Source organism: Montipora capricornis, chromosome 1, assembly GCF_036669925.1.
Source record: "Montipora capricornis isolate CH-2021 chromosome 1, ASM3666992v2, whole genome shotgun sequence".
Lineage (NCBI taxonomy): Eukaryota > Metazoa > Cnidaria > Anthozoa > Scleractinia > Acroporidae > Montipora > Montipora capricornis.
In genome coordinates, this window is record NC_090883.1 from 31,265,903 (window position 1) to 31,293,315 (window position 27,413).

A 27,413-nucleotide genomic window follows, 5' to 3' on the forward strand; every position below is an offset into this window, starting at 1 on the left:
CGCTTCTTGAAAGAATATCTAGCCTAAACCCAAGCTCCTAACACTTCTTTAATGTTAAGACGAACAGCCTTTAGTGAATCATGACAGCGATGATAACTTGATTTTTAATTTTGACTTCCGCATTCAAAACATAGATGTGTTTCTGTTCAGAAAAATAGTTGATAGTATTGATGGGAGATTTATATGAAATAGAAGACAAACTTCATTCTTTAGTTCGCTACATGCATGTAAGATAAATTTATGTTAAAGTGACTAATGAGACGTTTTCATGTTTGTTTATTTCAAAAATAACTGATCAATGATAAGCTTAAAGGCCCACCTTCAACCGACAGGCTTTTGGACCGTTCGTTTTTGTTATGGAAATTCGCATTACTTATCGTAGCGATCTAATTGGATGAATCTCAGATTGGGGTGGAATTTTCATGTATGAAAATTGTTCCGTGGCACGCAATGCCTGTCGGTTGAAGGTGGGCCTTTAAAATGACCATAGTTAATCGAGGGACTGGTTATGAAACCTTAGAACCTTCAAAAGCGAAAACAATGTTGTCGCAATCGATGTTGAATTGACCGTGACCCTGCCCAATCTTTTGTTTTCGCTTCGCACGGGTTTGCAAATTAGTTTGGTTATCTTCTCGAAAAAAGGTGTGTTTTGTGCAGGGTCAAGTCCAAATGAAAAATACGGACAAAAACATGAAACAAAAGAACTTGTCGAGTTTCATAACCATCTCCATGCATTAACTATGAAATGACGTATTGATCCTTCACATATGGACTGTTCAGACAATTTTTACGCGTATTCTTTATTACTGGGTTGCCTTATAAGGCAAACCCAGTCGAGGTCTTTGTTTAGTTTGTTTGTTTTCTTTTTTTTCTTTTTTTTTTTTTTTTTTTCCGTGTCGGTAAAAGTCTTGCCTGTCACTCCCCTGGTAAGTGGTGTCTTTGTGGATAGAGCCTTCTGCGCGTATTTTCTTAGGATCGAGAGGGTAGTGGAACTGCGTAGATTTCTCTGGTGGACACAGTAGAATCATTAACTTAGCCTGCAATGGCGTCGAAAGTCATGCAACGCGAATGGCGTTTTAGTGGATCCTTAAACAAAATATACCCTTATGGAGCTCAATAATGGAAAGTCAGTTGGATAAACTAGGCATGAATCTCAAAAGCGACGAGTACTGGACTTCGACAACAATCTATCGCCCGTCGTGAGCAGTATTTACCTGAAGTACAAGGTAATTTGACACAATTGAGTTTCTTGTCTTCACGCACGCAATGAAATAGGAAGAGGTTTTCGCCTCTAAGAGCAAATATGTTGTTTGTTTCAATAAAACTTTCGCTGGAAAAGGATTCTGTGGTATTTTCTGCCTTTGTGAATTATAATATCATGTTGTGTATTGAATTTTCGAGCTTAAGGTTGAAATGTGATATGCGAGAAGTTTTTTAGTATTGCTCTGTAAGCAGGAAGGGTTCACAGGCCTGTTGAAAGCGTGCTTGAGTTTCAACAAAATGAGGGCCAAAATCAGTTAAAACTTGAGATGAATAATAAAGTAGCTGCTATTTCCAAAATGATGGAATTACCTGGTGATAAATAACGTCGTACTCGTCTTGGAGAGTAAATTTTGACTTTGCATAAACAAGAGTTGGGCGATTGTGATCTTTGTTTTGACTTCGCTCATTTCATTGTCAAACTTTATAACACTTGACAGAAAAAGAAACTTACAAAAACCCGGTATCTTGCCATCATTTGACACAGATGCTTCACTGTTTGGCGAGTAAACATGCCGCGGTAACTTAATCACGGCGCCCGCTGAATTCCGGCCATGTCACTTTCGATTTTGCAATTTACTTGAACGTAGCAAAAATCTCCCAAAATGTTTGTCGCTGATCGTAACTTTTTATATTATATAGATCGTTTTCACGTGACGTCATCACCTTCCAAAATCTAAAACTAAAGATCCACCAAAGTTTTTATCCTCATCAGGCATAAGAGGCTGCATATCTATATCTGTTGACAATTTCACAGCTCAATAGCGTGCTTCGTTTGAAAACCAGAGCATTTTGAATTTCCGGATTATGTAGGTGCGTGACACAAAGCTACGATCAAGTTTGTTGAAAAATATATACTTATCTCATGATTTTGAGCCCTTTTAGAAGTTAGAGCATTAGGAAAAGTGCTTATGTAAATGCTTGTTTTTGCAGTAGTGATAATCAGTCGCCTAGATAGCCAAAGTCAGTTCCAGATGTTTACACTATTTTCCGGCCGCCGGCCATGAATATGGCCGTTGGCAAAACCCGGATCGGATCGGATCGGACCGGACCGGACCGGACCGGACCGGATCGGATCGGATCGGATCGGATCGGATCGGATCGGATCGGATCGGATCGGATCGGATCGGATCGGACCGGACCGGATCGGATCGGATCGGATCGGATCGGATCGACAAAACCCGGACTGGTTCAATATCAAAATTCCTGCCAATAGACACATGAAATCCCTGGGTCACCAGTTAAGGTTACTTCCCACCTTCACGGGTGTCCTTCCGGAAAACGTTCGTACTTGCGTTTCAATTAAATCATAGCAAACTATACATCAGAAGAAAGCTTAATAAATGTGGACAGTTTGTGTATGCAAGGGCCATCTGAACAAAGTACAAGTGCCGGATCTTGGGAGATCTGACCAGCAAATAATATTTAGACTAAAAACAAAATAATTATGCAAGGCTGGTTGTACGGCTGTGAGGATATATAGTTTTTGTTTGACCAATATTTCGTCAGCTACGGCCCGACTTCTTCAGGGAGTCATGTACGAGTTATGATTTAACTCCCTGAAGGAGTCAGGCCGTGCCTGACGAAAATTGGTCAAACAAACACTATATATCCTCACAGCCGTAAAACCAGCCTTGCATAACTATTTTGTTTTTAGTCTTAATAAACGTAGTTTACGCCAACAGATATAGTGTAACCGAGTTTTCCTTTTATTGTCAGGAGCCGGTAAGACGTGAGACCACCGAGAGTTCTTCTAATTAATTTATCGGGTATCGGATGCCGCTTCACGAGCAAAATGACTTCACAATGTTGTTATTCACAAGCCATCAATCAAAGAAATTGTCTCAGGCGTTTTCGATATTCTGATTGGTTGTTTAGATATCTGCATCTAAGGTTGGAGTAGCCAAAAATATGCGAGGTATGTTGTGTAAATGGACGCCATGAGAAATTATTCTAAATATCGGAATCTCCTGACAAGCTTTTGTTGATTGATGGCTTGTGAATAACAACACTGTGAAGTCATTTTGCTCGTGAAGCGGCATCCGATACCCGATAATTATAAATTTAACAGAAGAACCCTCGGCGGTTTCACGTCTTACCGGCGCCAATTCTAACGCTTACCAAAAGAAAAACTCGCTAAAGCAGTATATTTATCGTAAACTACATTTACTAAGCTTTCTTCTGATGTATAGTTTGTTATGATTTTATTGAAACTAACGCGAGTACGAATTTTTTTCCGGAAGGACACCCGTGAAGGTGGGAAGTAACCTTAACTGGTGACCCAGGGATTTCATGTGTCTATTGGCAGGAATTTTTAAAATTGAACCAGTCCGGGTTTTGCCGATCCGATCCGATCCGATCCGATCCGATCCGATCCGGTCCGGTCCGATCCGATCCGATCCGATCCGATCCGATCCGATCCGATCCGGGTTTTGCCAATGGCCCATGAATATGGCGTTTTCATACTGGGCTCTGTAAATTTCTGCGAAACATTTCGACGAATATCTGAAGTTTGGGGAAACGCAGAGGCCTAAAACTTGGACAAGTGTCTTATTTCTTTATTTTCTATAAGATAACAATTTCTTAGCGTTTTGCACTGGATAGTTTTTGATTTATTTTTTTCATTGCGTGACAGTGAAAACGATCTATATTCAAGGTTCAAAATTAATGTTGTTTTCATGTCGTAAATATTTTTTTCTCGATCGACCGTCCGGGAAACTTCCTTCTGCTCTTTCTGAAAACTGTGTATCAATATTTATTTGCTTTTTCATCAATATTTGTTTTGCATAAAGCACGCTAACAGAATCTGTACCTTGCTGAGTTCGCATTTGTTAGCGTTAATAGTATTTTCGGTCAGATGTTTCTTTTTTTTATGAGGGGTTTATTGTTTTGGTCTCCCATCCCAACACTAACCCCGCGAAACAGGGCTTGACTTCAGTGAAGTTTAGTATTACAAAGTTTTCGGATGCTCATAGGGCACACTTGTGGTGAAAAGAAGTTGTGAAGGAACTTGAAAATTATCAACATGTCAGCCCAGAAGCCAATGTTTCTCGCTTCTCTTTCATTTGTTATTCTTCAGAGACTGGAATGCTGTATTTCAATACCACACAATTCAGTGCCTTCTGATTTTCTGTAGCACGTACCACAGGCAAGCCAGTGTATGCTTCACAGAAGCATCTAGTTACCTGAAGTACATGGTAATTTGACACAATTGAGTTTCTTGTCTTCACGCACGCAATCAAATAGGAAGAGGTTTTCGCCTCTAAGAGCAAATATGTTGTTTGTTTCAATAAAATTTTCGCTGGAAAAGGATTCTGTGGTATTTTCTGCCTTTGTGAATTATAATATCATGTTGTGTATTGAATCTTCGAGCTCAAGGTTGAAATGTGATATGGGAGAAGTTTTTTAGTATTGCTCTGTAAGCAGGAAGGGTTCACAGCCTGTTGGAAGCGTGCTTGAGTTTCAACAAAATGAGCCCCAAAATCAGTGAAAACTTGTGACGCAGATGAATAATAAAGTAGCTGCTATTTCCAAAATGATGGAATTACCTGGTGATAAATAACGTCGTACGCGTCTTGGAGAGTAAATTTTGACTTTGCATAAACAAGAGTTGGGCGATTGTGATCTTTGTTTTGACTTCGCTCATTTCATTGTCAAACTTTATCACACTTGACAGAAAAAGAAACTTACAAAAACCCGGTATCTTGGGCACATGAATTACGGGGTGGTGACTTCTTTGCCTAAAAGCAACTCACTTAACGAAACTGTCCTTTTTCAAACAACAACAAGGATTCAAACAGCTTCAATTCTTACAGAGTTCGATAAAACATGCGGTGGGGCAACCAAAGTGATGGGAGCTGTGTTGGGGTTTCAGTGTGAAAGTACAAACGGCTACTAATACTCTTATAACTCTTTTTTCATTATTACTGGGTTGCCTATGGGCAAACCCAGTCGAGGTCTGCGTTTAGTTTGTTTGTTTTCTTTTTTTTCTTTTTTTTTTCTTTTTTTTTTTTTTTTTTTTTCCGTGTCGGTAAAAGTCTTGCCTGTCACTCCCCTGGTAAGTGGTGTCTTTGTGGATAGAGCCTTCTGCGCCTATTTTCTTAGGATCGAGAGGGTAGTGGAACTGCGTAGATTTCTCTGGTGGACACAGTAGAATCATTAACTTAGCTTGCAATGGCGTCGAAAGTCATGCAACGCGAATGGCGTTTTAGTGGATCTTTACACAAAATATACCCTTATGAAGCTCAATAATGGAAAGTCAGTTGGATAAACTAGGCATGAATCTCAAAAGCGACGAGTACTGGACTTCGACAACAATCTATCGCCCGTCGAGACGAAATCAAAGTGAACAGTATTTACCTGAAGTACAAGGTAATTTGACACAATTGAGTTTCTTGTCTTCACGCACGCAATGAAATAGGAAGAGGTTTTCGCCTCTAAGAGCAAATATGTTGTTTGTTTCAATAAAACTTTCGCTGGAAAAGGATTCTGTGGTATTTTCTGCCTTTGTGAATTATAATATCATGTTGTGTATTGAATTTTCGAGCTTAAGGTTGAAATGTGATATGCGAGAAGTTTTTTAGTATTGCTCTGTAAGCAGGAAGGGTTCACAGGCCTGTTGAAAGCGTGCTTGAGTTTCAACAAAATGAGCCCCAAAATCAGTGAAAACTTGTGACGCAGATGAATAATAAAGTAGCTGCTATTTCCAAAATGATGAAATTACCTGGTGATAATAACGTCGTACGCGTCTTGGAGAGTAAATTTTGACTTTGCATAAACAAGAGTTGGGCGATTGTGATCTTTGTTTTGACTTCGCTCATTTCATTGTCAAACTTTATAACACTTGACAGAAAAAGAAACTTTTTAAAAACCCGGTATCTTGCCATCATTTGACACAGATGCTTCACTGTTTGACGAGTAAACATGCCGCGGTAACTTAATCACGGCGCCCGCTGAATTCCGGCCATGTCACTTTTCGATTTTGCAATTTACTTGAACATAGCAAAAATCTCCCAAAATGTTTGTCGCTGATCGTAACTTTTTATATTCTATATTCACGGTTCAAAATTAATGTTGTTTTCATGTCGTAAATATTTCATTCTCGATCGACCGTCCCGGAAACTTCCTTCTGCTCTTTCTGAAAACTTTGTATCAATAGTTATTTGCTTTTTCATCAATATTTGTTTTGCATAAAGCAAGCTAACAAAATCTGTACCTTGCTGAGTTCGCATTTGTTAGCGTTAATAGTATTTTCAGTCAGATGCTTCTGTTTTTTATGACGGGTTCATTGTTTTGGTCTCCCATCCTAACACTAACCCCGCTCAACAGGGCTTGACTTCAGTGAAGTTTAGTACTACAAAGCTGTCAGATGCTCAGAGGGCACACTTGTGGTGCAAGGAAGTTGTAAGGGAACTTGAAAATTATCAACATGTCAGCCCAGAAGCCAATGTTTCTCGCTTCTCTTTTATTTGTTATTCTTCAGAGACTGGAATGCTGTATTTCAATACCACACAATTCAGTGCCTTCTGATTTTCTGTAGCACGTACCACAGGCAAGCCAGTGTATGCTTCACGGAAGCATCTCGTTTCTCTTGAACAATCATAGTTTATCAGTTTCAGGTATCTCAATATTTGCATTGAGACACATGATAGCAGCGAAAGTCGACTTCTGAGACTTCCTGCTTAATATCCTATAATTAAAAGTGAGAGATAAAAAAATGCTGTAAATGCGAAATGATTTCCGACAAATAATAACAGGTAAGTATTTGAAAGTTTTCTGCATTCCGGATTCCGGATTCCATACCTGCCACAAATCCCTCCAAAAACATGGCGGACAGTAAATAAGTCACGTTCACCGCCCTGTCTCCCTTCTTCGTTTGGTTAAAACCGTAGCCACATGGAAAACAGTGATTGAAAGTATGCAATCTTTAGGAATGGACAATTTTCGAGTGACATATACCCGATTTCTCGCTTTCTATTCTGACAATCCTTCTGGACATTCGCGATGGAGAAACGCTGGCGAAATGGTTAGGTAGGGCATATTTTACCACTCACCCTTGGACCGAAACGAATGGAGGGCCAAACCATTCAACACAATTCAGTAGCTGAAGGATGGAACTACACAATGATATGCAAGAGAGCCAGTAAATGCAGGTGAGCCACTTTTGAGATTTAATCCACCGAATTTGGCTAAAATCGCATGTTTCACTAAGTGGGTCTAAGGGGCTACGAGTGTTCCCATGATTCAAACCTATGTAATATTTTAAAAATAAAGGTTCAATAAAAATAACAAGTGAATTGGAAGCTTTGGGACGCGCTCTTTTATTCGGAGCAATCTGTTGAATTTTGACAAATTCCCATATATCACAAGCATCTCATGTCCTTATGCGGTGCCGAAAGCAAACTGGTCCAAAAAAAATTACAGAAGCGAATTTCTCCAAACTAGTTTCATATTTGTTATATACCTATTTAAAGAAGTCGACAGGAAAATTAGTCTACAGGAAAATTATGAGCGAAATCTATTTTGTGGGTAAAACTCCACATCAGGATCTTACAGAGACTGGCTCTTAATGCAAATAGCCCTTCAAAATGAACTGTATTAAGAGACTGGTGAAAATAGCGAATACCACTACCTTTATTTCTCGCAAAAATCTAGCAGTAGCCGTGCCAAAAACAGAAAACATCGAAAACTGATGGGTCGTATTCCATGGCAGATTAAAACTTCTGGTTTACGGATTTCTACTGTAACTAAACACAACTATACCAAGTTGACACACTGAAACTACAACATGGGGACATTTTACGTATCGTTTTCATTAATGCAAGAACAGATTTATTTGTTACCGAAAATAAAGTCTTCTTAAAGAAACGATTCTGACAGGTGGTTCGTCGGTCTCATTCGATCACGTGTCAGATTCCTTTACTGTCGTTGAGACCTTAACAGCTCGATTGTGGAACTTCCCGTAAACGTTTTGGACCTGAAAAACCACTAGTGAGACAGCGATTCGTTTATTTTTAAGTGAAGGTAATGTTTAATGCTTTGTGACGCCTTTGGTTAATAGATGAATAAAAATTGTACCAGAGATATGCTCGAAAATTTTCGGCACAAGGAAAAATCGGAAATATTGCTTGTTTTTCACGTACTGTATGCTACGGCGGATAAACTTCATGACATTGCAGAGAAGCCCTAGAAAAAAAGGAAGACTTTGAACAAGATTCTGCAAGTCTGCTCACATTAAAACGATAGCTATGGTAAAGTTGACGATCACAATCTGAAGAAATGTTCCTATGGTAACACTCCTGATGGCACCGCTGATCACTTCCTTGTCACTTTCAATCCTAACTTGGGTTAATTTCGGATAGTAATCATTCCAGAATGCCATTCGGCGAGGATTAAACGACTCTGCCATCTCGGGATTTGGGTCAATTTTCAGGTAAGCTCTGTGAGATGAGTTGTATCTCTCCCAGGGAATATTGCCGAGCGTGGGGTCACTGGATCTAGCGAAATTCACATGAATGGCCATTATCAGTAAACTAACGTTCCGGTCAGCTTCGCTGTTGAGGGAAGAAAACATCGGGAGCAACGGCATCCCAAAATCAAAGAACACGTTTTCTGCATGAGGCACACCCATCCAAGGCTCCGTACGTGCAAAGCTGAATGTTGCCGGATGGGCAAACTCGTACATGTACACGGGTGCGAACTGGCTGTGAATATCAGCGACTTCATGACTGGGAGCAAAGAACAGGTAATCACCAATCATATCCACAAGTTGACTTCTAAGTGCGAATTTGTCATTGTTGTCGGGCCACGGGGTGAACATGAATTCCAGAGCATTTCCTAGTAAATGAGCAGTACCTTTCCTATTAAAAAAAAAAAGAAGAAAGAAAACTAAGAAATGTCTTATTTACCACGGCTGCCACAAGAAAGAGAGATATTTTTGGACTATGACTCGGACTACTGCGCGGGAGTGAGGTCGCAGCGGATCAAAACTCCGCTCCGACCGAACCAACACTCGGGGTCTTTGAATAATTGAAGAGAAAGTGCTGCGTTTGTAATGAATGATTTCTGAACTGAATGGTTAGACTCTCTAGGCTTCTCCGGGATAAGGACGATAAATCGTAGGCCCCGCCTCACAAGCCTTTAATGTTCATAACCCTGTTGGACGCAAAAGAACCCACACCGGAATATTCGCAAAGATTAGGGCATGGAGTTCCCGGTGTTGTGATCTATCCTCTGGGGTATATTGTGGTTGGGAGGCGTAAATGCTCGGAGATATTAGCTACACCAAGCTGCCGTATAATCCGAGCGTAAAGAAAGATGCGATAATGATGAGCCGCCATTGATAAATACGTGTTCCTTTTCATCACCATAACAGTGATCACATTTTCATGGATTTTAGTTTTCTTCAATGATTTTAATTTTTGTCTTGTTGGGAATGCCTCCAAAGTTATCCAACTCTGTCACAATTTAAAAAAAAGATTTATTTATCTCCCTCGCATTACAAGATTTTCTCATTCTTATCTTTCTTTTCAACTGCTCCCTTTCAGAGACAACTCCCTCCATTCTTATTGGTCGTGTACATTCTCATGATTTCCGATGTAATTGTATTGTCAACAACGATTTGATCCCAAGTTCTCAATTCACACATCACTTAACACTTCAAAACGACATTATCAAAATGGCTTAACTATTGTCACGCAACCGACACAATTCCGACAGCCTTTTCAAAGGATTGAGGTCATTTCGCCTGATAACTAATTCACCGAACTGATAACTAAAGGCCGGTGGTCGCTCGAATCATTCTTTAAGATGATTTTATAGAAAGCAATTGATATACCGACCGCCTTTGGCACCTTCGGGCATTTTATGCTCGTCGTCACTCATTTCTGCTCATTAAAGTCGCACCGCTGCCACCAATGTAATAAATGTCACACTAAAAAGGGTCCAGACGGTTGATGAAGTAGTTTAAATCGCTTTAATCCAGTGGTCGAGAACACACAATTACTGAGCACCGAGATCGACCAGTTCTACCAAACAGCGATTGCTACACTATATATCAAGCACGAAATGTCCCCTTACAACCAATGAGACACTAACGCAACACGACTTCCTAACACATGTATGAAAGTTGCAAACTTTCCTTATTTTTAACCAGATAAACGCCTAAAATTCATGGTAACATGGCAAAAAGCAGTTAAATGTTAAAGCAAGCACTGTAAACGCTAACAAAAAAGTCGTCTTTCCAATTTAAGACCACACCCAGAATGTAAATGACCACACCAGAGCTGTATTTCAACCTGCTTCTGTGCTGAAAAGAAATAGTTTCACTTTGTCTTACATAACCCCCTCCCCCCCTCCCCCCCTATTCAATGTTGGAAGGTAAGTCAAGTATTTCCCACTGAAACCATTCAGTTTTGCACAACATTGAAGGAGGGGGGAGGGGAGTGAAGCAATGAAGACTTCAAAAGTGCTAATCTTCCCAACAGTTTTGTCAAGGATTGTAGGTCCGTTGCAGAATAAAGATTCACAAAGGAACAAAAGCGAACTGCATATTCTCCTATGTTCTAGAGTTTTCATGTTCACAATCCTTTCTCGTAAATATGAGATATTTTTACCGTAACCTAAAATAGATCTCAAGATGTAAAAGTTAGCGTCCCCAAGACGACTTGCTTGCACGTTGCCTACACCCAGTAAGAGGGGACTGCAGTAATCTAAGTGCGGCAAAACAAAGGAGTTGTAAAGACTTATCATATGCATAGCCTCGGTTGAAACAAAACGCCTAATGCGTCTTAGCGCTGCAGATTTAGCATATGCGTTCTTGAGTTGTCCTGATATATGATCCTTAATTAAAGGTTAACATGTCCAGTGTGATCCCAAGAATTCTCATGGATTCTTGGGTCCCCACGTTAATACCGTTTAAAATAGTGTCGCATTTATACGAACATGAACCCAAGGGCAGTGCCTTAAGAAGAAGATGATTCTCATCTAAACTAGGATGACAATAAGCTAAGCTCAGAGTTCACAACAAACTGCAGCACGGTAGGGCAAGTATCCGAATAATAACCTGTAGTATCATCTGCGTAAAGCATTAAAGGCATAATTACGAGGAAAGAAAAAGTTCAAATCTTAAATAAATATTTTAAACAAAAGAGGCCCCAAAAGGGAGTGGGAGTTCTGTTGCGATCAGTTGCTTTCTGATCTTGTTAGGAATTCGTGTTTGATTTTATCTAAAAAACTAGATACTTCTGTGAAGCATACACTGGGTTGCCTGTGGTACGTGCTACAGAAAATCAGAAGGCACTGAATTGTGTGGTATTGAAATACAGCATTCCAGTCTCTGAAGAATAACAAATAAAAGAGAAGCGAGAAACATTGGCTTCTGGGCTGACATGTTGATAATTTTCAAGTTCCCTCTATCACAACTTCTTTTTACCACAAGTGTGCCCTCTGAGCATCTGAAAGCTTTGTAATACTAAACTTCACTGAAGTCAAGCCCTGTTTCGCGGGGTTAGTGTTAGGATGGGAGACCAAAATAGTAAACCCCGCCCGTTACCCCTCATAAAAAACAGAAACATCTGACCGAAAATACTATTAACGCTAACAAATGCGAACTCAGCAAGGTACAGATTCTGTTAGCTTGCTTCATGCAAAACAAATATTGATGAAAAAGCAAATAAATATTGATACACAGTTTTCAGAAAGAGCAGAAGGAAGTTTCTCGGACGGTCGATCGAGAATAAAATATTTACGACATGAAAACAACATTAATTTTGAACCGTGAATATAGAATATAAAAGTTACGATCAGCGACAAACATTTTGGGAGATTTTTGCTACGTTCAAGTAAATTGCAAAATCGAAAGTGACATGGCCGGAATTCAGCGGGCGCCGTGATTAAGTTACCGCGGCATGTTTAGTCGCCAAACAGTGAAGCATCTGTGTCAAATGATGGCAAGATACCGGGTTTTTGTAAGTTTCTTTTTCTGTCAAGTGTTATAAAGTTTGACAATGAAATGAGCGAAGTCAAAACAAAGATCACAATCGCCCAACTCTTGTTTATGCAAAGTCAAAATTTACTCTCCAAGACGCGTACGACGTTATTTATCACCAGGTAATTCCATCATTTTGGAAATAGCAGCTACTTTATTATTCATCAGCGTCACAAGTTTTCACTGATTTTGGGGCTCATTTTGTTGAAACTCAAGCACGCTTCCAACAGGCCTGTGAACCCTTCCTGCTTACAGAGCAATACTAAAAAACTTCTCCCATATCACATTTGAACCTTAAGCTCGAAAATTCAATGCACAACATGATATTTTAATTCACAAAGGCAGAAAATACCACAGAATCCTTTTCCAGCGAAATATTTATTGAAACAAACAACATATTTGCTCTTAGAGGCGAAAACCTCTTCCTATTTCATTGCGTGCGTGAAGACAAGAAACTCAATCGTGTCAAATTACCATTACAATTACAAATTACAATTACTTCAGGTAAATACAGCTCACTTTGATTTCGTCGTCTCGACGGGCGATAGATTGTTGTCGAAGTCCAGTGCTCGTCGCTTTTGAGATTCCTGCCTATTTCATCCAACTGACTTTCCATTATTGAGCTCCATAAGGGTATATTTGTTTAAGGATCCACTAAAACGCCATTCGCGTTACATGACTTTCGACGTGCAGGCTAAGTTAATGATTCTACTGTGTCCACCAGAGAAATCTACGCAGTTCCACTACCCTCTCGACAAACAAACTAAACGCAGACCTCGACTGGGTTTGCCATGAGGCAACCCAGTAAAAAATGTAGTGTGGTGGCCTCGACCGAAGTCCCACTCGTTTTTCGCACGCAATTGTTTTCGTTTTCTCGACTATCTGGGAGCATGGAACAGGCTAATATAAAAAGAATGCGTTACCATTGGCAGGCTACAGCAGGTCACTTTCAAATATCTGAAGGGTCTTCAACTATGTCAACAGCTACGAATGCCTCAGTTTGCATAAATAAAAACAAGGATTGTTTGCAAAACTCTTCTACTTTTCACGAAATCTGGAAAGGGTCATGAAACATGCTGGAACAGTATTTAGTTGCATTTTATAGATGCAAAAGAACCAGGTGAAAATAATCACCGACCGGTGTTCTCGGCTACTTTAAACTTTTTACGAGCTTGTTAAAAGCTGACGAAGTACCAGAGAATAGCCATTTAGCTAGTAAAGAATGAATTCGTGTTTGATTCTTATCGTAAAGGAATGCTTCACTGTTCAACTACAACAAGGTGATACCGAAAACATATGGATATATCTCGACTTTGTCCTCTTAAATATGCTACAAGTATTCCTTATAGGTATTAAATTCGACTGGGTGATTGACAAATTTGCATATTCTGACCCCTAACGATAGTCATTTATACCCTTCGCATATCCACGACTAAAAATCGAACCTATGACCGTTGCGTTACATAATTAAGTTTCCTGGAAGCGAGGCCATTCAAGCGCATGGTAATTTCACAAGTGGCGTCAAAAGTGTTTTGGCACTTTTTTAAATCCACCCTTGCCAACTGGGAAACTACGGAAGAATCACGGTTTCTGTGGACTAGAATTTGCTTACCTGTTACTTTCAGAGTCCGCGAAACTTGTCAGAAATGATTTGAACAAAGCAGGGCTCACTCCGTTGCTTATGCTCTGCATGAGATGAAATGAATTGTTAACTAAAGTAGCGAGAAAAGATGAAGCCTCATGGCTAGTAAAACAGATCATAAGCGGGACTTTGGTGAATTTTCCTTGCTGTCGCAAATTCATTGGTGTATCAAGAAGAAAATTGCTATCCACGACCGGTGCAAAGTTAATTTCACTAGTAGATCTTTGAGGGATTAACTCTGCGGCAGTCTGAACCTCCGTGGCTGTTTTCCCACGTATGCAATCCACCATAACGTTGTGATTGCTGCTTGGACAGTTTAGTTTATCAGAAAGTTCTTTAGTGAAGCGAAGGCCAGAAGAACTTGGCTGAGTCGCGAAGGGGCTCAAATCCACCCCGCTCTCTGTAATTGCATGCTGAAAAAGGTCTTTCGACAGAGGAGATAACAGGTGAAGGCCAACACTAAATCCACCAGCGCTCTCCCCAAATATTGTCACTTTGTTTGGATTTCCGCCAAAATTTGCAATGTCCTCCTTGACCCACTTAAGTGCTTCCACCTGATCCAGCATTCCAAAATTTCCAGGAGCTGCGGAGTCTCCTGTCGTCAAGAATCCAAACGGACCGAGGCGATATTGAATTAGCACGACTACTACTCCCTGAAGGGCCAGAATGTCGCTCTGAAAGGCAATTGCCGATCCAAACCGATATCCCCCACCATGAATATAAACCATCACCGGTAAACTCGAGCTGACGTTCGGGGAATAGACATCAAGATACAGACAATCTTCACTGTAAGAAAAATTCAAGGCGAAAATTCTCATGAAACGATCGAAAAGCTCGCCTTGCATGCATACATTTCCATGCTTCTTGGCCTCGTGAACATCAGGTTTCCAAGCCGGAAGAGGTTGTGGCGCTTTAAACCTTAACTCGCCAGTCGGCGGTGCAGCAAAGGGAACGCCTAAAAATTTGCTGACATCTTTGAACGGACCTGAGACATTCGGATACGAAGCTTTGAAGCCTTCGATATCTCCATACTTTGTTGAGACTGTCACTGAACAAGCCAAAGGCAAAAATGTCAAGAATAAGAACTTCTCCAGTTGAGACTCTGACATCAGTGCTTCTCTTCGAAACGTGTACCTTTAAAGCTTGTTTCACTTTGATGCGATAGTAGGTTAACTGCGCTAAATAAAACTAGTTCAAGCACCTTTCAGAAGCACTAAGTAAGCAATATTAAAACGATATTCTGCGGTCAAGACATGGAAATGTAAACTATGTCGCTGACGTCACTAGAGTGATGACACACGCAAACCAGACCACTCCCTTCGTGCTGTTTCGTATTGTGTCTTTCAACGCATTTTCGTGGTGTTCCCACAAAACCTATACAAAGACTTGAAGCAAGTATCTCATTCTGATGCTGAGGGTTTTTTAATTACTAGACTGGTAATAAATGCACTATTACGTGATGTAAATTTAGTCGAGATAAAAGAAACTACTAAGATATCTGTTTACCAACAGTGCTGACATATGCAAACACTGCAAACAATTCGTTTTGTGGTGTTCCCATATAAACCTATACAAGAACTTGAGGCAAATATAACTGATGCTGAGGGAGGAAGGTTTTTTAATTACTAGACTGGTAATCAATGCACTATTGTGTGATGTAATGTTATTCGAGATAAAGGAACTAACCTGCTTAGCAACAGTCTTGGAATTCCCAATTAAATACATGTTATTGCGTTAAATTATTTTGTCGCCAAACAAGATCGATTATTTTTCTATCTGTTTCAATTGTTGGTTATGATTTCTTTCTTTGGTTAATGTGGAATTTGTTTTGAAGTTTCCGTGATTTACGCATACTTTTACCGACCTTTACAACAATGTCGAGTACAAAACCAAATATATATTTTCAACAAGGGATAAAAATGATGAAACCAAGACACGGTCACCGGAAAGGGACAAAGCCAACGCAGGTGAAATAGGACTACCGAGAATCAAATGAGGGAATCTTTACACTGTTTTACATTTTGTTTCATTAACACAGAGTTTGCTCACAGAAGGCGTCATACTATTTACAAATTGACAGAACTAGTTAAACTTAGTTAAATCTCCAATCTTATAAGCCTTTTAGGTTTGATAACGAGCCAGTTACTAGCCATCAATTTTCAAAGGTTCATATCAGTTTTTATTTCAAAACAAGCGCAATAGTGCAAATTAGTCTTCCATTTTTTCTTTAACGAGATGCTTCCATGAAGCATACACTGGGTTGCCTGTGGTAAGTGTTACAGAAAATGAGAAGGCACTGAATTGTGTGGTATTGAACTACAGCATTCCCGTCTCTGAAGAATAACAAATAAAACAAAAGCGAGAAACATTGGCTTCTGGGCTGACATGTTGATAATTTTCAAGTTCCCTCACAACTTCTTTTCACCACAAGTTTAAGCGTGCACTCCTGAGCATTGCCCTCCTACAGCTTTGTAGTTCACTGAACTTAAGCCCTGTCCGCCAGGGTTAATATCAGGATGGGAGACCAAAACAATATACCCCTCTTAAAAACAGAAGCATCGGACGGAAAATACTATTAACGCTAACAAATGCAAATGCGAAATCAGCAAGGTGCAGATTTCGTTAGCTTGCTTTATGCAAAACAAGAAAAAGTAGGTTCTGGAGGTAATTTTGAGAGTGGAAATCAAGGTTACGCGGGAGACGGCAAATACAAACTCACGATTTATTAAGTTAACACACCCCGCCAGAAAGACGCTAGCCTCGTTTTGATAAGAAAATGCTTTACTATTGCCATAAAAACTATCCAGTTAAGCTCGCATATCATAAAACGTGATGAATTCATAAAGGCCACCTTTTCCAGCAAACAATTTTTTGTTTGTTTTGTTGCAGGTTAAGTTAATGATTTTACTGTCTCCACCAGAGAAATTTACGCATTTCCACTAACCTCTGGATCCTAAGGAAATGGCCGTTTTTATACTAGAGACGCATAATCCGTCCAGACGAATCATGCGTCTCTTATGTTATCCGTCTGGTGTAAAGACGGGACGATTTACATGAGACTTTTACCGACACGGAAAAAAAATAATAAAACGGAGAAATCTACCAATTTTCCGACTGGGATTGTCATACGGCAACCCAGTAACAAGAGGCTACGATTAAGCTAAACTCGGGCCTGCAAAAATACAGTGGTGTATGGCTAATTTAGCGCTAACAAAATGAAAAGAGAGAAGTCTGTCTTGCTTACATCGGACTTACATTGCGCTTCTCATGATGTTTGATGTGTATGTTGGGTTATCTTCACTACAGATGACGACAATGACCACTGCACCATGGAAACGAGCTGAAAATAGTGTATTTATTCCAAAATGGCTAAACACATTGTTTTTCGCTGATCGACGCGTATTTTTGCTCAGTGTTTGAGAAAGGAACGCTAATCGAACGGTTTAAGACGAGAAATTTCTGAAATGACTCGTCGAAACATCATACTTTTTCTTAAAGGGGCTATGTCACGCAAAATGATGTACCTGTAGCAAGGATGGCACAGTCTGTTAGTGCGCGGCCTTGGTGCAAGGGGTCCTGAGTTCGATTCCCGGATTTCGCATCCTTGTTTCGACTCCTTTCCTTTCCGTGTAGCTAAGTAGCTTTAAATACCCGTAAAACGGACCGCTGATGGAGTGGGGGGAGTAAAATGAGCGCACCGTCGACCTCAAGTTTGTCAGTGATTAAAAGTTACTGTTACAAGTTATCGACGTTAAATAAGGTCTACTTTACCTTTACTTTACTTTACCTTCGTGACACTCAAAATTCCCAAAAAGTAGAATAAAACATTGCAATAACTACTTTAAACTGTTAAACAACATAAAAGAAATACAGCAATGGGAAAGGGAAGCACGGATGGATATAGATGGACAAGATTGAAACGGATTGCATTTGGGTAATCTCTAAAAAGGTCGGCCCGACATTTTTCAAGTTTGTTACAAAGGTCGTTTTGGCTCAGAATCATCTTGTTTGCGATGTAACAATAATTTTGTAAGTAAAGAAATTCCACATTTCCGTTCTCGAGTTTTAAACGCGTGATTAACTAAAGATTTCCTCTAAACACCCTAAAATAGCGTGACATAACCCCTTAACAATGTCGGGAGAAATTAGCCCGGTAAGATGTGTCAACTAGTCATAACCATGGCCGGATATTGCATTGCCTGCACGAAAACACAAAAACTCCTTTACGGTCGTGCACACAATTCTACCCTCTGTCGCGTAGTCGACTGCGTCTGTGGTTTGGTCATGGCGATTGCCTCTGAATGAGGAGATAGCGAGTTCAAATCCTACTTGGGCTGCCTTTTCTGAAAAGTGTCTACGAGGCGAAAGAATCTTTCTAGGCAATGTCCCTACAAAGGTTGAACTTACAATATGCAATGTTCTAAAAACATTTTTAAATAATTCGTACCGTGTATTCATGATTTCTGTATTGAATTTAACTTTCATTTTGCATTTACCTGTTCATCCATGCTTTTAGAAAGGTGCTACATACCACGTGCTTTGATTTATTAAAAGCACCCCTGAGGTAGCTGCTTAGCCTGTGTACTTCCGCCACCTCCGCTCGCTAGGGGAAGAGGCGGATGAATACAGGCGAGTAGCTCCTATACTGGTGTTTACGATCAAGTGAGCTCCTAGTAATACGATGAAATGTGGATGACCTCCGTATATCTTTAATCAAATATGTTCGAGCAAGTTTCCTTCTTTCTCTGCTTTTATATAAAATAGAAGTCTCAGCTTTTTCTCTGTAATTCTGTTCGGTTCGCGGTCACGTCTATAGACCTTATTCATAAATGGCGGTCTCATTTATAATTCTTTTGTCCACGTACAAATTAGCCTACCAAGCCTCATTTTAAAGCAAGAATTCTTTTCAATTCACTGTATGGTATCGAGGCTTGGTAGGCTAATTTGCACTTCGACAAAAGAATTATAAATTGACCGCCATTTATGAATAAGGTCTATGTCGATACACACAACAAACTTTTGCGTTTCTCCCTTGGAATCGAGTCTTTATTGTCATTGACAATAACTATACAGCTTTTCAAACTATATCACAACTATTTTCTGAAGAGCTGATCAAAATTTTGTAAAGCAAGACGCCTATAAAGGCGTTTCCCTGGGATGCACAAACAATTAACACTAATTGTCCAGTTACAGTGAACTTCAACTACAGGTGAACTTCGGAAAATGGCGAGAGATTACCAGAAAGATAAATCTGTAATTTAACTTAAAGTTGTGTGTTGTAGAAACTCTTATTATTAATGTTACTAAATTTGCAAATGCAAACAACGAAGCCCTATTAGGGGTTATCAGGATATGGGATTTTTTAATTTCTTTATTTTTTTGAAAGAGACTTTAATCAAATCCCGCAACTTTACTTTCTTCCTTAATTCCGTTCATCAAAAAATTACAAGATCAGTTCTAAATCATCCGAAAAACTTATTACAAATTATCATCCCGTGTTCGAAGTCCGGTTCCGTAATCCTAGTTTAGTTCCTTGCAAACTTAAACTGTCGTGGCGAGGACAAAAAGAATTGTTCCTTGGAAACGGTTTAAATCTGCTGTGGCGAAGACAAGAAGACAACATCCGTACTCCATTTCTCTCAATGCTCAAAAACCTAAAATCCCGTAATTGCGTGTTCTATAGTCCAGTCCAACAATTTCATAATCTTAATTTCAGTACTGGAGTAACTTGGTAGCAAACGTTCCACAATAACTTGAAATCTCGTCAAGAAAAGAAGCTTAAATCCAGTGGTCCAGTCCGGGTTTAAATCGCCAAAACTCTCTCTATCACCGATTCAAAACTCTACAAAAGCTACAAGTAGTAAATAGTTTTCAGAAACTACAAAAGTTCCCGTCATGATTCTACGCTCGAGCTGAAAAAAGAAACTATCAAAAGTGAAACCAAAATACCCTTGTGTATGGTGGCCCAGCATCATCATAGTAAAATATGTAAGTTTTTGAGGAGAAAAGAATAAAAAATGGAAAGAAACGAAAAATATAAGCCATCCAGATAGAAAAAAGGGAGAAAAATAGTATTTTAATAAACAATGATATAAAGTAAAAAAATATTTGTTGACAAATTAAAAAGAAAAAAAGTAAAGAAAAATAATTTAAGCACTAAAAATATTAAAAAAATACATATAATTGAAAAAAAAAAAAAGAAAGAAAGAAAGAAAAAACTTTGAAAATCAACATCGAAAATCAACATCGAAAATCAACATTAAAAATCAACATTAAAAATAAACATTGAAAATACAACATTGAAAATCAACGTTGGAAATCGACATAAGAAAAAAAAAACACGTTATTTCCACGTGGCCTGTCGTTATCATAGACCAGGATGCTTTGCACGCATATTCAATAAATTTCAACCATCAGAGAGGTGATTAGAAGCTCCAGCCTGATACATCAGGGTTGTTTGGACGGTACTTGATATGTGCAGTATATGATAACCAAAGTGTACATATTGTGAGCACGAGAGAGGAAAACAAAAGGGGAACAATGCATTGTTCATAAGCCAGTGCAGTGGCCCATCACTCTCGTAGCTCGTGAAGACTTTAATCTGCGGACTTCAGCGGAGCTTGAGACCAGGGTGACCCATATCGAAGAGAAATCGCCCGAGAATTCCATTCGCCAAACAGTACTGTACGGGTCCGCAAATGATCCCAGAACCGCAAATGATCCCCAAACTGTACCGCAAATGATACCATATGGAACTAAAATGATACCCATTTTGGACTGCAAATGATCCCGAAAAAAAAGTGAGGAATGGCATGGAGGGTGGAATGGTCTGGAGAGAGAATTAATGTGAAGAGCGCTTATTTTTATTTTTTTTTTTATTAAAAATCACTTTAAATGGCTCACACAGGTTTCTGTGTCATTTTAGTTTTCCAGAAAGACTGAATTTTGTTTTCTGACGACGATGTTATAAATTTGCCACATTTCATTATCGGACACAATGATCAAAAACTAACTTGGACGCAGTTCTAAACTGATTCTGACCAGGGGCCCGTTTCTCGAACCCTGCGAGCAGAGTCTCTTTCGATCTTCCTAGAAAAATCGGGTCTGCCAGCGGCCTTGATTCAGGGACATTTCGTATTGAGCATGCAAATGTATTTGGGTGTCAGTCGCGCATGACCAGTAACTGCAAAACCACGAAACGATTACAAACAGTCGGTATATTCGAACAACTCTGGGAAACACACGCAGAGTTCGAGAAACGGGCGCCTGATCACAATCAATTTAGAACTGCGTCCAAGTTAGTTTTTGATCATTGTGTCCGATAATGAAATGTGGCAAATTTATAACATCGTCGTCAGAAAACAAAATTCAGTCTTTCTGGAAAACTAGAGACAGAAACCTGTGTGAGCCATTTAAAGTGATTTTTAATAAAAAAAAATAATAAAAATAAGCGCTTTTTACATTAGTTCTCTTTCCAGACCATTCCACCCTCCATGCCATTCCTCACTTTTTTTTTCGGGATCATTTGCAGTCCAAAATGGGGATCATTTGAGTTCCATATGGGATCACTTGCGGTCCTGGTATCATTTGCGGTACAGTTTGGGGATCATTTGCGGTTCTGGGATCATTTGCGGACCCGTACAGTACTGTTTGGCGAATGGAATTCGCGGGCGATTTCTCTTCGATATGGGTCACCCTGGTCTCAAGCTCCGCTGAAGTCCGCAGATTAAAGTCTTCACGAGCTACGAGAGTGATGGGCCACTGCACTGGCTTATGAACAATGCATTGTTCCCCTTTTGTTTTCCTCTCTCGTGCTCACAATATGTACACTTTGGTTATCATAAACTGGAGATATCAAGTACCGTCCAAACAACCCTGATGTATCAGGCTGGAGCTTCTAATCACCTCTCTGATGGTTGAAATTTATTGAATATGCGTGCAAAGCATCCTGGTCTATGATAACGACAGGCCACGTGGAAATAACGTGTTTTTTTTTTCTTATGTCGATTTCCAACGTTGATTTTCAATGTTGTATTTTCAATGTTTATTTTTAATGTTGATTTTCAATGTTGATTTTCGATGTTGATTTTCGATGTTGATTTTCAAAGTTTTTTCTTTCTTTCTTTCTTTTTTTTTTTTTTCAATTATATGTATTTTTTTAATATTTTTAGTGCTTAAATTATTTTTCTTTACTTTTTTTCTTTTTAATTTGTCAACAAATATTTTTTTACTTTATATCATTGTTTATTAAAATACTATTTTTCTCCCTTTTTTCTATCTGGATGGCTTATATTTTTCGTTTCTTTCCATTTGTTATTCTTTTCTCCTCAAAAACTTACATATTTTACTATGATAATGCTGGGCCACCATACTGGTGATCGCTTATCGAGAGAACAGACACACAGCCGAAACTGTTCTGTCTGCCACATACGGTCCTGAAAAAAGTATCGTCGGTACAATGGTACCTGACCGTAGCCCTTTGGTCGAGAAACTAATCTTAGCCAAAAGGCCGAGAAGCGATCAGGATACGGGATATTTGGGCAAAAATATTGTAGGGATACGGGAGGATACGGGGGGAGAGGATATTTATTAATATAGGAATGCATTGCATACGTGTGGTAGTGCAGTAACTTGCCAGTGTTTTTTTTTTTCCATAACGCTAGGATTTCATGACTGTAATATGTGGCTCTAATAGTACACGATATTGTTTTGGTATCGTAAATCATTGCAGTGCCATGGTAGATGTCTTTGCTTAATACCCCCCTGAGTAGACATGTGGCTCACTAAAATACTAAACCCAGAGAGATTGAAGAAAATAAAAGGAGATCGAGAAACATTGTATTCAAGGCTGACATGTTGATCATTAACAACTTCTTTTTCACCGCAAGCTTAAGCGTGTACTCTAAGTTTATGACCCTCCCTGTCCGGGGGGGTTAGTATTTGGATGGGATGGATCATAGTTTTCTGCTACAACATGGCGACTGGAAGCAAACCGTTGATTCTACGACTAATTCTTACTTTTATGTTCGTCAATGGCCTGCTGAACTTCTGCTAAAAGGAGGATATATTTCTATCTTATGGGTTGCGTTCTGCTGTTAGATGGGAGGCGAGAGCGGCGAGACAACTAGCCGAAACTTTGAAAGATATCAGGCAGCGCGGTACCGGTCGTGACCGCGGAAGCGCATTTTTACCTTCGAGAATCAACTACACTGCGAACGGTAACAGTACTTTTCAACTCCATCGTATCATTAACGCAAGAGACGTTCAAACTAATCCGGGACCGACAAATAGCATGAAACAACCAAAATATTCCTGCAAGGTGTCCGGTAAGAACATCGATCGAATCAAGGTGCCTTGCTGTGTTTTTTTTATTTTTATTTTTTTGTATTTTAATACTGTTTATTGGTTTTCATATTAATTACATCTACTGCACAGAGAACCTTACACTAAACCACGTAAGTCTCATTTAATGCATACTATACTTATGACACACACATACACCGCTTTCCTAAGCCCCAAGAGTATCGCATTAGACTAAAGAACAATACACAAGGTACAAGAATATCAGACTGATAGAATATTTACATATTTGCCCCACTTCGAGTAGTGAACAGAGAGCCGATCAACGTTTGACTTGGCAATCATTGTCTCAAGTTGATATACTATATTAATTTTTGCGATAAATATCCTAATACGGGGTAACTTTTTGTTGCATCTACAAGAGTACAGATATTGTCTCGCTATCAACAAGATATGGTTTACATATAATTCATCTTCGCAAGAGAACATCCCAAACAATATATCTTTAAGTGAGAGCCTTTAAATCTGAACACCTTGATCACCAAGCCATTTAATGACTTCTGTCCAGAAGCTCTCGGAATAGTTACAATATACAAGAATGTGCTCAAGGGTCTCGTCCGCATCTCCACAAAAAGAACACGCCGGAGATAGATAAATGCCAATCTTATGAAGAAATACATTTGTGGCTAGACACTTATTCAGGACTTTGTACTGAAATTCATGTAATTTCGTGTAAGAAGTGACACGAAAAGGCAGGCTATATATTTTTTTCCAATCCAAGATGTCGGTCGGAAATTGGTGATTAAACCTTAACTGAGCAGTCGGCGGAGTGATTACTCTACTCCGAAGCTAACAAATCCGGGACCGACAAATAGCATGAAACAACCGAAATATTCCTGAAAAGGAGTCCGGTAAGAACATCGATCGAATCAAGATGCCTTGTTGTGTGCCGATTGTAATTCATGGGTGCTTTCAAGTACTATTTGTATTATCCTGACATCGACTAGACATGTTCATTGTGTAGTCTTCCCTACGCGACCATGGACTAATACCACGATGGAAACGAGCTACTTTGAAAGCGATTATGCTAATAAGGACCTTCCGAATTTCCAGGAGAGTTCGACTCTCAAAGAAAGGAAAAACAATTCGAAAAGCGCTTTTGTTGCACATTTGAATATTAACAGCATACAAAACAAGTTTGAAGAACTAAAATTATTGAATGACGAACTGAAAGCCCACATACTTATTGCATCGGAAACCAAAATTGATTGTTCGTATCCTGATGACCAGTTCAGTTTACAAGGATATCAGTTTTATCGCAAAGACAGAGTCAAAGGAGGAGATGGGCTCATTGCTTATTTCTCTACAAATATACCCTCTAAGAAACTGAAACTGCCAAAAGCCTATAAGATGCTAGAAGCTATAACGGTTGAATGTAGTATAGACCTAGGGCGGTTCTACAATGTTATAGAACTTTGTCAGAGCATATTATAATCTCACATTTTATCACGCGCTATTTAGAGCTCTTCTAACTAGAGCAATGCTAAAATGCTATATGACTTCCTAATGTCAAGACCTGCACCTTTATGGATTTCATCCTCTACTCTTCTCGAATAGTGTGTATACAGGGTCAAAATGAACTGTATTAAGAAACTGGTGAAAATAGCGAATAACGCTACCTTTATTTCCGGAAAAAATCTAGCAGTAGCCGTGCCAAAAATAGACAACATCGAAAACTGATGGGTCGTATTCCATGGCAGATTAAGACTTCTGGTTTATGGGTTTCTTCTGTAACTTAGCACAATTATACCAAGTTGACACACTGAAACTACAACATGGGGACATTTTATGTATCGTTTTCATTAATGCAAGAAGATATTTATTTGTTACCGAAACTAAAGTCTTCTTAAAGAACAGATTCTGGCAGGTGGTTCGTCGGTCTCGTTCGATCACGTGACAGATTCCTTTACGGTTGTTGAGACCTTAAGAGCTCGATTTCAGTGGAACATCCCAAAAAATAAAAACTTGTACCCGAGATATGCTCGAAAATTTTCGGCACAAGGAGAAATCGGAAATATTGCTTGTTTTTCACGTACTGTATGCTACGGCGGATAAACTTCATGATATTGCAGAGAAGCCCTAAAAAAAAGGAAGACTTTTGAACAAGATTCTGCAAGTCTGCTCACATTAAAACGATGGCTGAAGTAAAGTTGATGACCACAATCAGAAGAAATGTTCCTATGGTAACACCCCTGCTGGCACCACTGATCACTTCCTTGTCACTTTCAATCCTAACTTGGGTTAATTTCGGATAGTAATCATTCCAGAATGCCATTCGGCGAGGATTAAACGACTCTGCCATCTTGGGATTTGGGTCAACTTTCAGGTAAGCTCTGTGAGATGAGTTGTATCTCTCCCAGGGAATATTGCCGAGCGTGGGGTCGCCGGATCTAGCGAAATTCACATGAATGGCCATTATCAGTAAACTAACGTTCCGGTCAGCTTCGCTGTAGCGGGAAGAAAACATCGGGAGCAACGGCATCCCAAAATCAAACGGCACGTTTTCTGCATGAGGCACACCCATCCAAGGCTCCGTACGTGAAAGGCTGAACTTCGCCTGATGGGCAAACTCGTACATGTACACGGGTGCGAACTGGCTGTGAATATCAGCGACTTCATGACTGGGTGCAAAGAACAGGTAATCACCAATCATATCTACAAGCTGACTTCTAAGTGCGAATTTGTCATTGTTGTCGGGCCATGGGGTGTACATGAACTCCAAAGCATTTCCTAGTAAGTGAGCAGTACCCTTCCTATTAAAAAAAAAGAAGAAGAAAGAGAATTAAGGAATGTCTTGTTTATCACGGCTACCACAAGAAAGAGATATATTTTGGGACAATGACTCGGGCTACTGCGCGGGACTGAGGTCAAACACACAATGAACCGTCAGTAATTAAGCCTCAGCTTCTGGATGATTGGTGCAAGAATTGTAATCACGAACTTGGAGCAAAGGTCGCCGGTTAAACATCCCTCACTCTCTGTATATGTATATGGATAGACTTCAAAGTTTGCTCGCTCTTAGTTTTGTTAATACGAGCGGGCGAACGGGCGATCGGGTAAAACGACCGACTTGCTTTCAAAGCAATGGGAATGGGCCATGTGAATTGAAACTCTTTTCGGGTGTATTTCGTTTGCCACAAATTCCCCACGAAGAAGGTTTAGGGTCAATTAAAGGGGAACTGAAGGGAAAAAAAATAAGTATTTTTTATTTACACTTTAGACCATGCACAATAATGTTAGGCTTTCCAAAAACAATGTTGGAAAAATTGCTGATTTTGGCCTTCATTTCTCCTTCAAAAAAACAATTTGCGATTATTTCGTTTTCCTGGTCTAAACAAGTCAAAACACGAGCTCTTAACATAAGCGGATCGTTGAAAGGAAAAAGTTAATTGATGACTGCACGGACGAACTCGGAAAAGTCAAAGGAGAACTGTGAAGAAGTCGTGGATACATTACTTACAAAATCAATCAATCAATCAATCAATCGTTTATTTACCCACGTAACGTGCAGTGAGCTAAAAATTCGTTCAAAATACTCACGTGCTAACATTAAATAGCCTTAAAATATAACGTCTATATATGTAACAACCAGGTTGATATATATATTAAAAAGAAAAAAAAATGAAAAGTAAAATTCGTAACTACAAATGACACAGTATAAGGGTAAAAATGCCTACTACACAAAGTCAAACTGGAATTAAAATGATTTGTTCTTAATCAACTTCGCAAAAGCAGATCATGAGATTTCCTTTCCTTACGTCGGGTTCAAGGGAGTTCCAGATTTTAGAGGCTTGGTAAGTGAAAGAGTTCTTCATCTAGTTAAGGTTAAGACCACTAAGATTAACACCACTACCCCTTAAGTTATAATTTGAGTCTTTAAAACTCATAAAGTCACGGATATACCTAGGTCCGTTGCAGAATAAAGATTTACAAAGGAACAACTGAAGCGAACTGCATATTCTCCTATGTTCTAGAGTTTTGATATTCACAATCCCAAGTAATTCATGATATGAGATATTTTTACCGTAACCTAAAATAGATCTCGCATGATATCATGAATTATCAAAACCTCGTGTCTGTGTTATCTGCCTCAGCCGAACTTCGGCTTCGGCAGATAACACAGACCTCGGTTTTGATAATTCATGATATCATGCTCAACCTCAT

The 27,413-nt window shown here is 39.4% G+C and overlaps 2 protein-coding genes across 2 annotated transcripts in view; both read right to left on the reverse strand.

Annotated features, from left to right (window-relative positions):
* Positions 1-8,052: 8,052 nt before the first annotated feature.
* On the reverse strand, positions 8,053-15,121 carry LOC138038525 (neuroligin-4, X-linked-like). Its single transcript, XM_068884451.1, has 2 exons — positions 13,860-15,121; positions 8,053-9,119 (listed from the first exon to the last, which is right to left on the reverse strand). Exons 1-2 carry the CDS (start codon positions 14,996-14,998, stop codon positions 8,489-8,491), a joined length of 1,770 nt encoding a protein of 589 aa, XP_068740552.1. The 5' UTR covers positions 14,999-15,121; the 3' UTR covers positions 8,053-8,488.
* Positions 15,122-23,340: 8,219 nt separating this feature from the next.
* Positions 23,341-27,413, reverse strand: part of LOC138038554 (neuroligin-4, X-linked-like) — a 6,345-nt gene continuing 2,272 nt past the window's right edge. Inside the window, exon 2 of the mRNA XM_068884500.1 lies at positions 23,341-26,002. Coding sequence (XP_068740601.1) covers positions 25,372-26,002 — 631 coding nt within the window. The 3' untranslated portion in view covers positions 23,341-25,371. The remainder of the gene's footprint in view (positions 26,003-27,413) is intronic.

What these genes read in the sequence shown, in the direction of transcription:
- LOC138038525 (XM_068884451.1), bottom strand. Translation starts at nt 14,998, where the DNA reads ATGTCAGAGTCTCAACTGGAGAAGTTCTTATTCTTGACATTTTTGCCT. An exon ending in GCGGACTCTGAAAGTAACAG is followed by an intron (nt 9,120 to 13,859) that starts GTAAGCAAATTC and finishes TTTTTTTAATAG; the next exon opens with GAAAGGTACTGCTCATTTAC.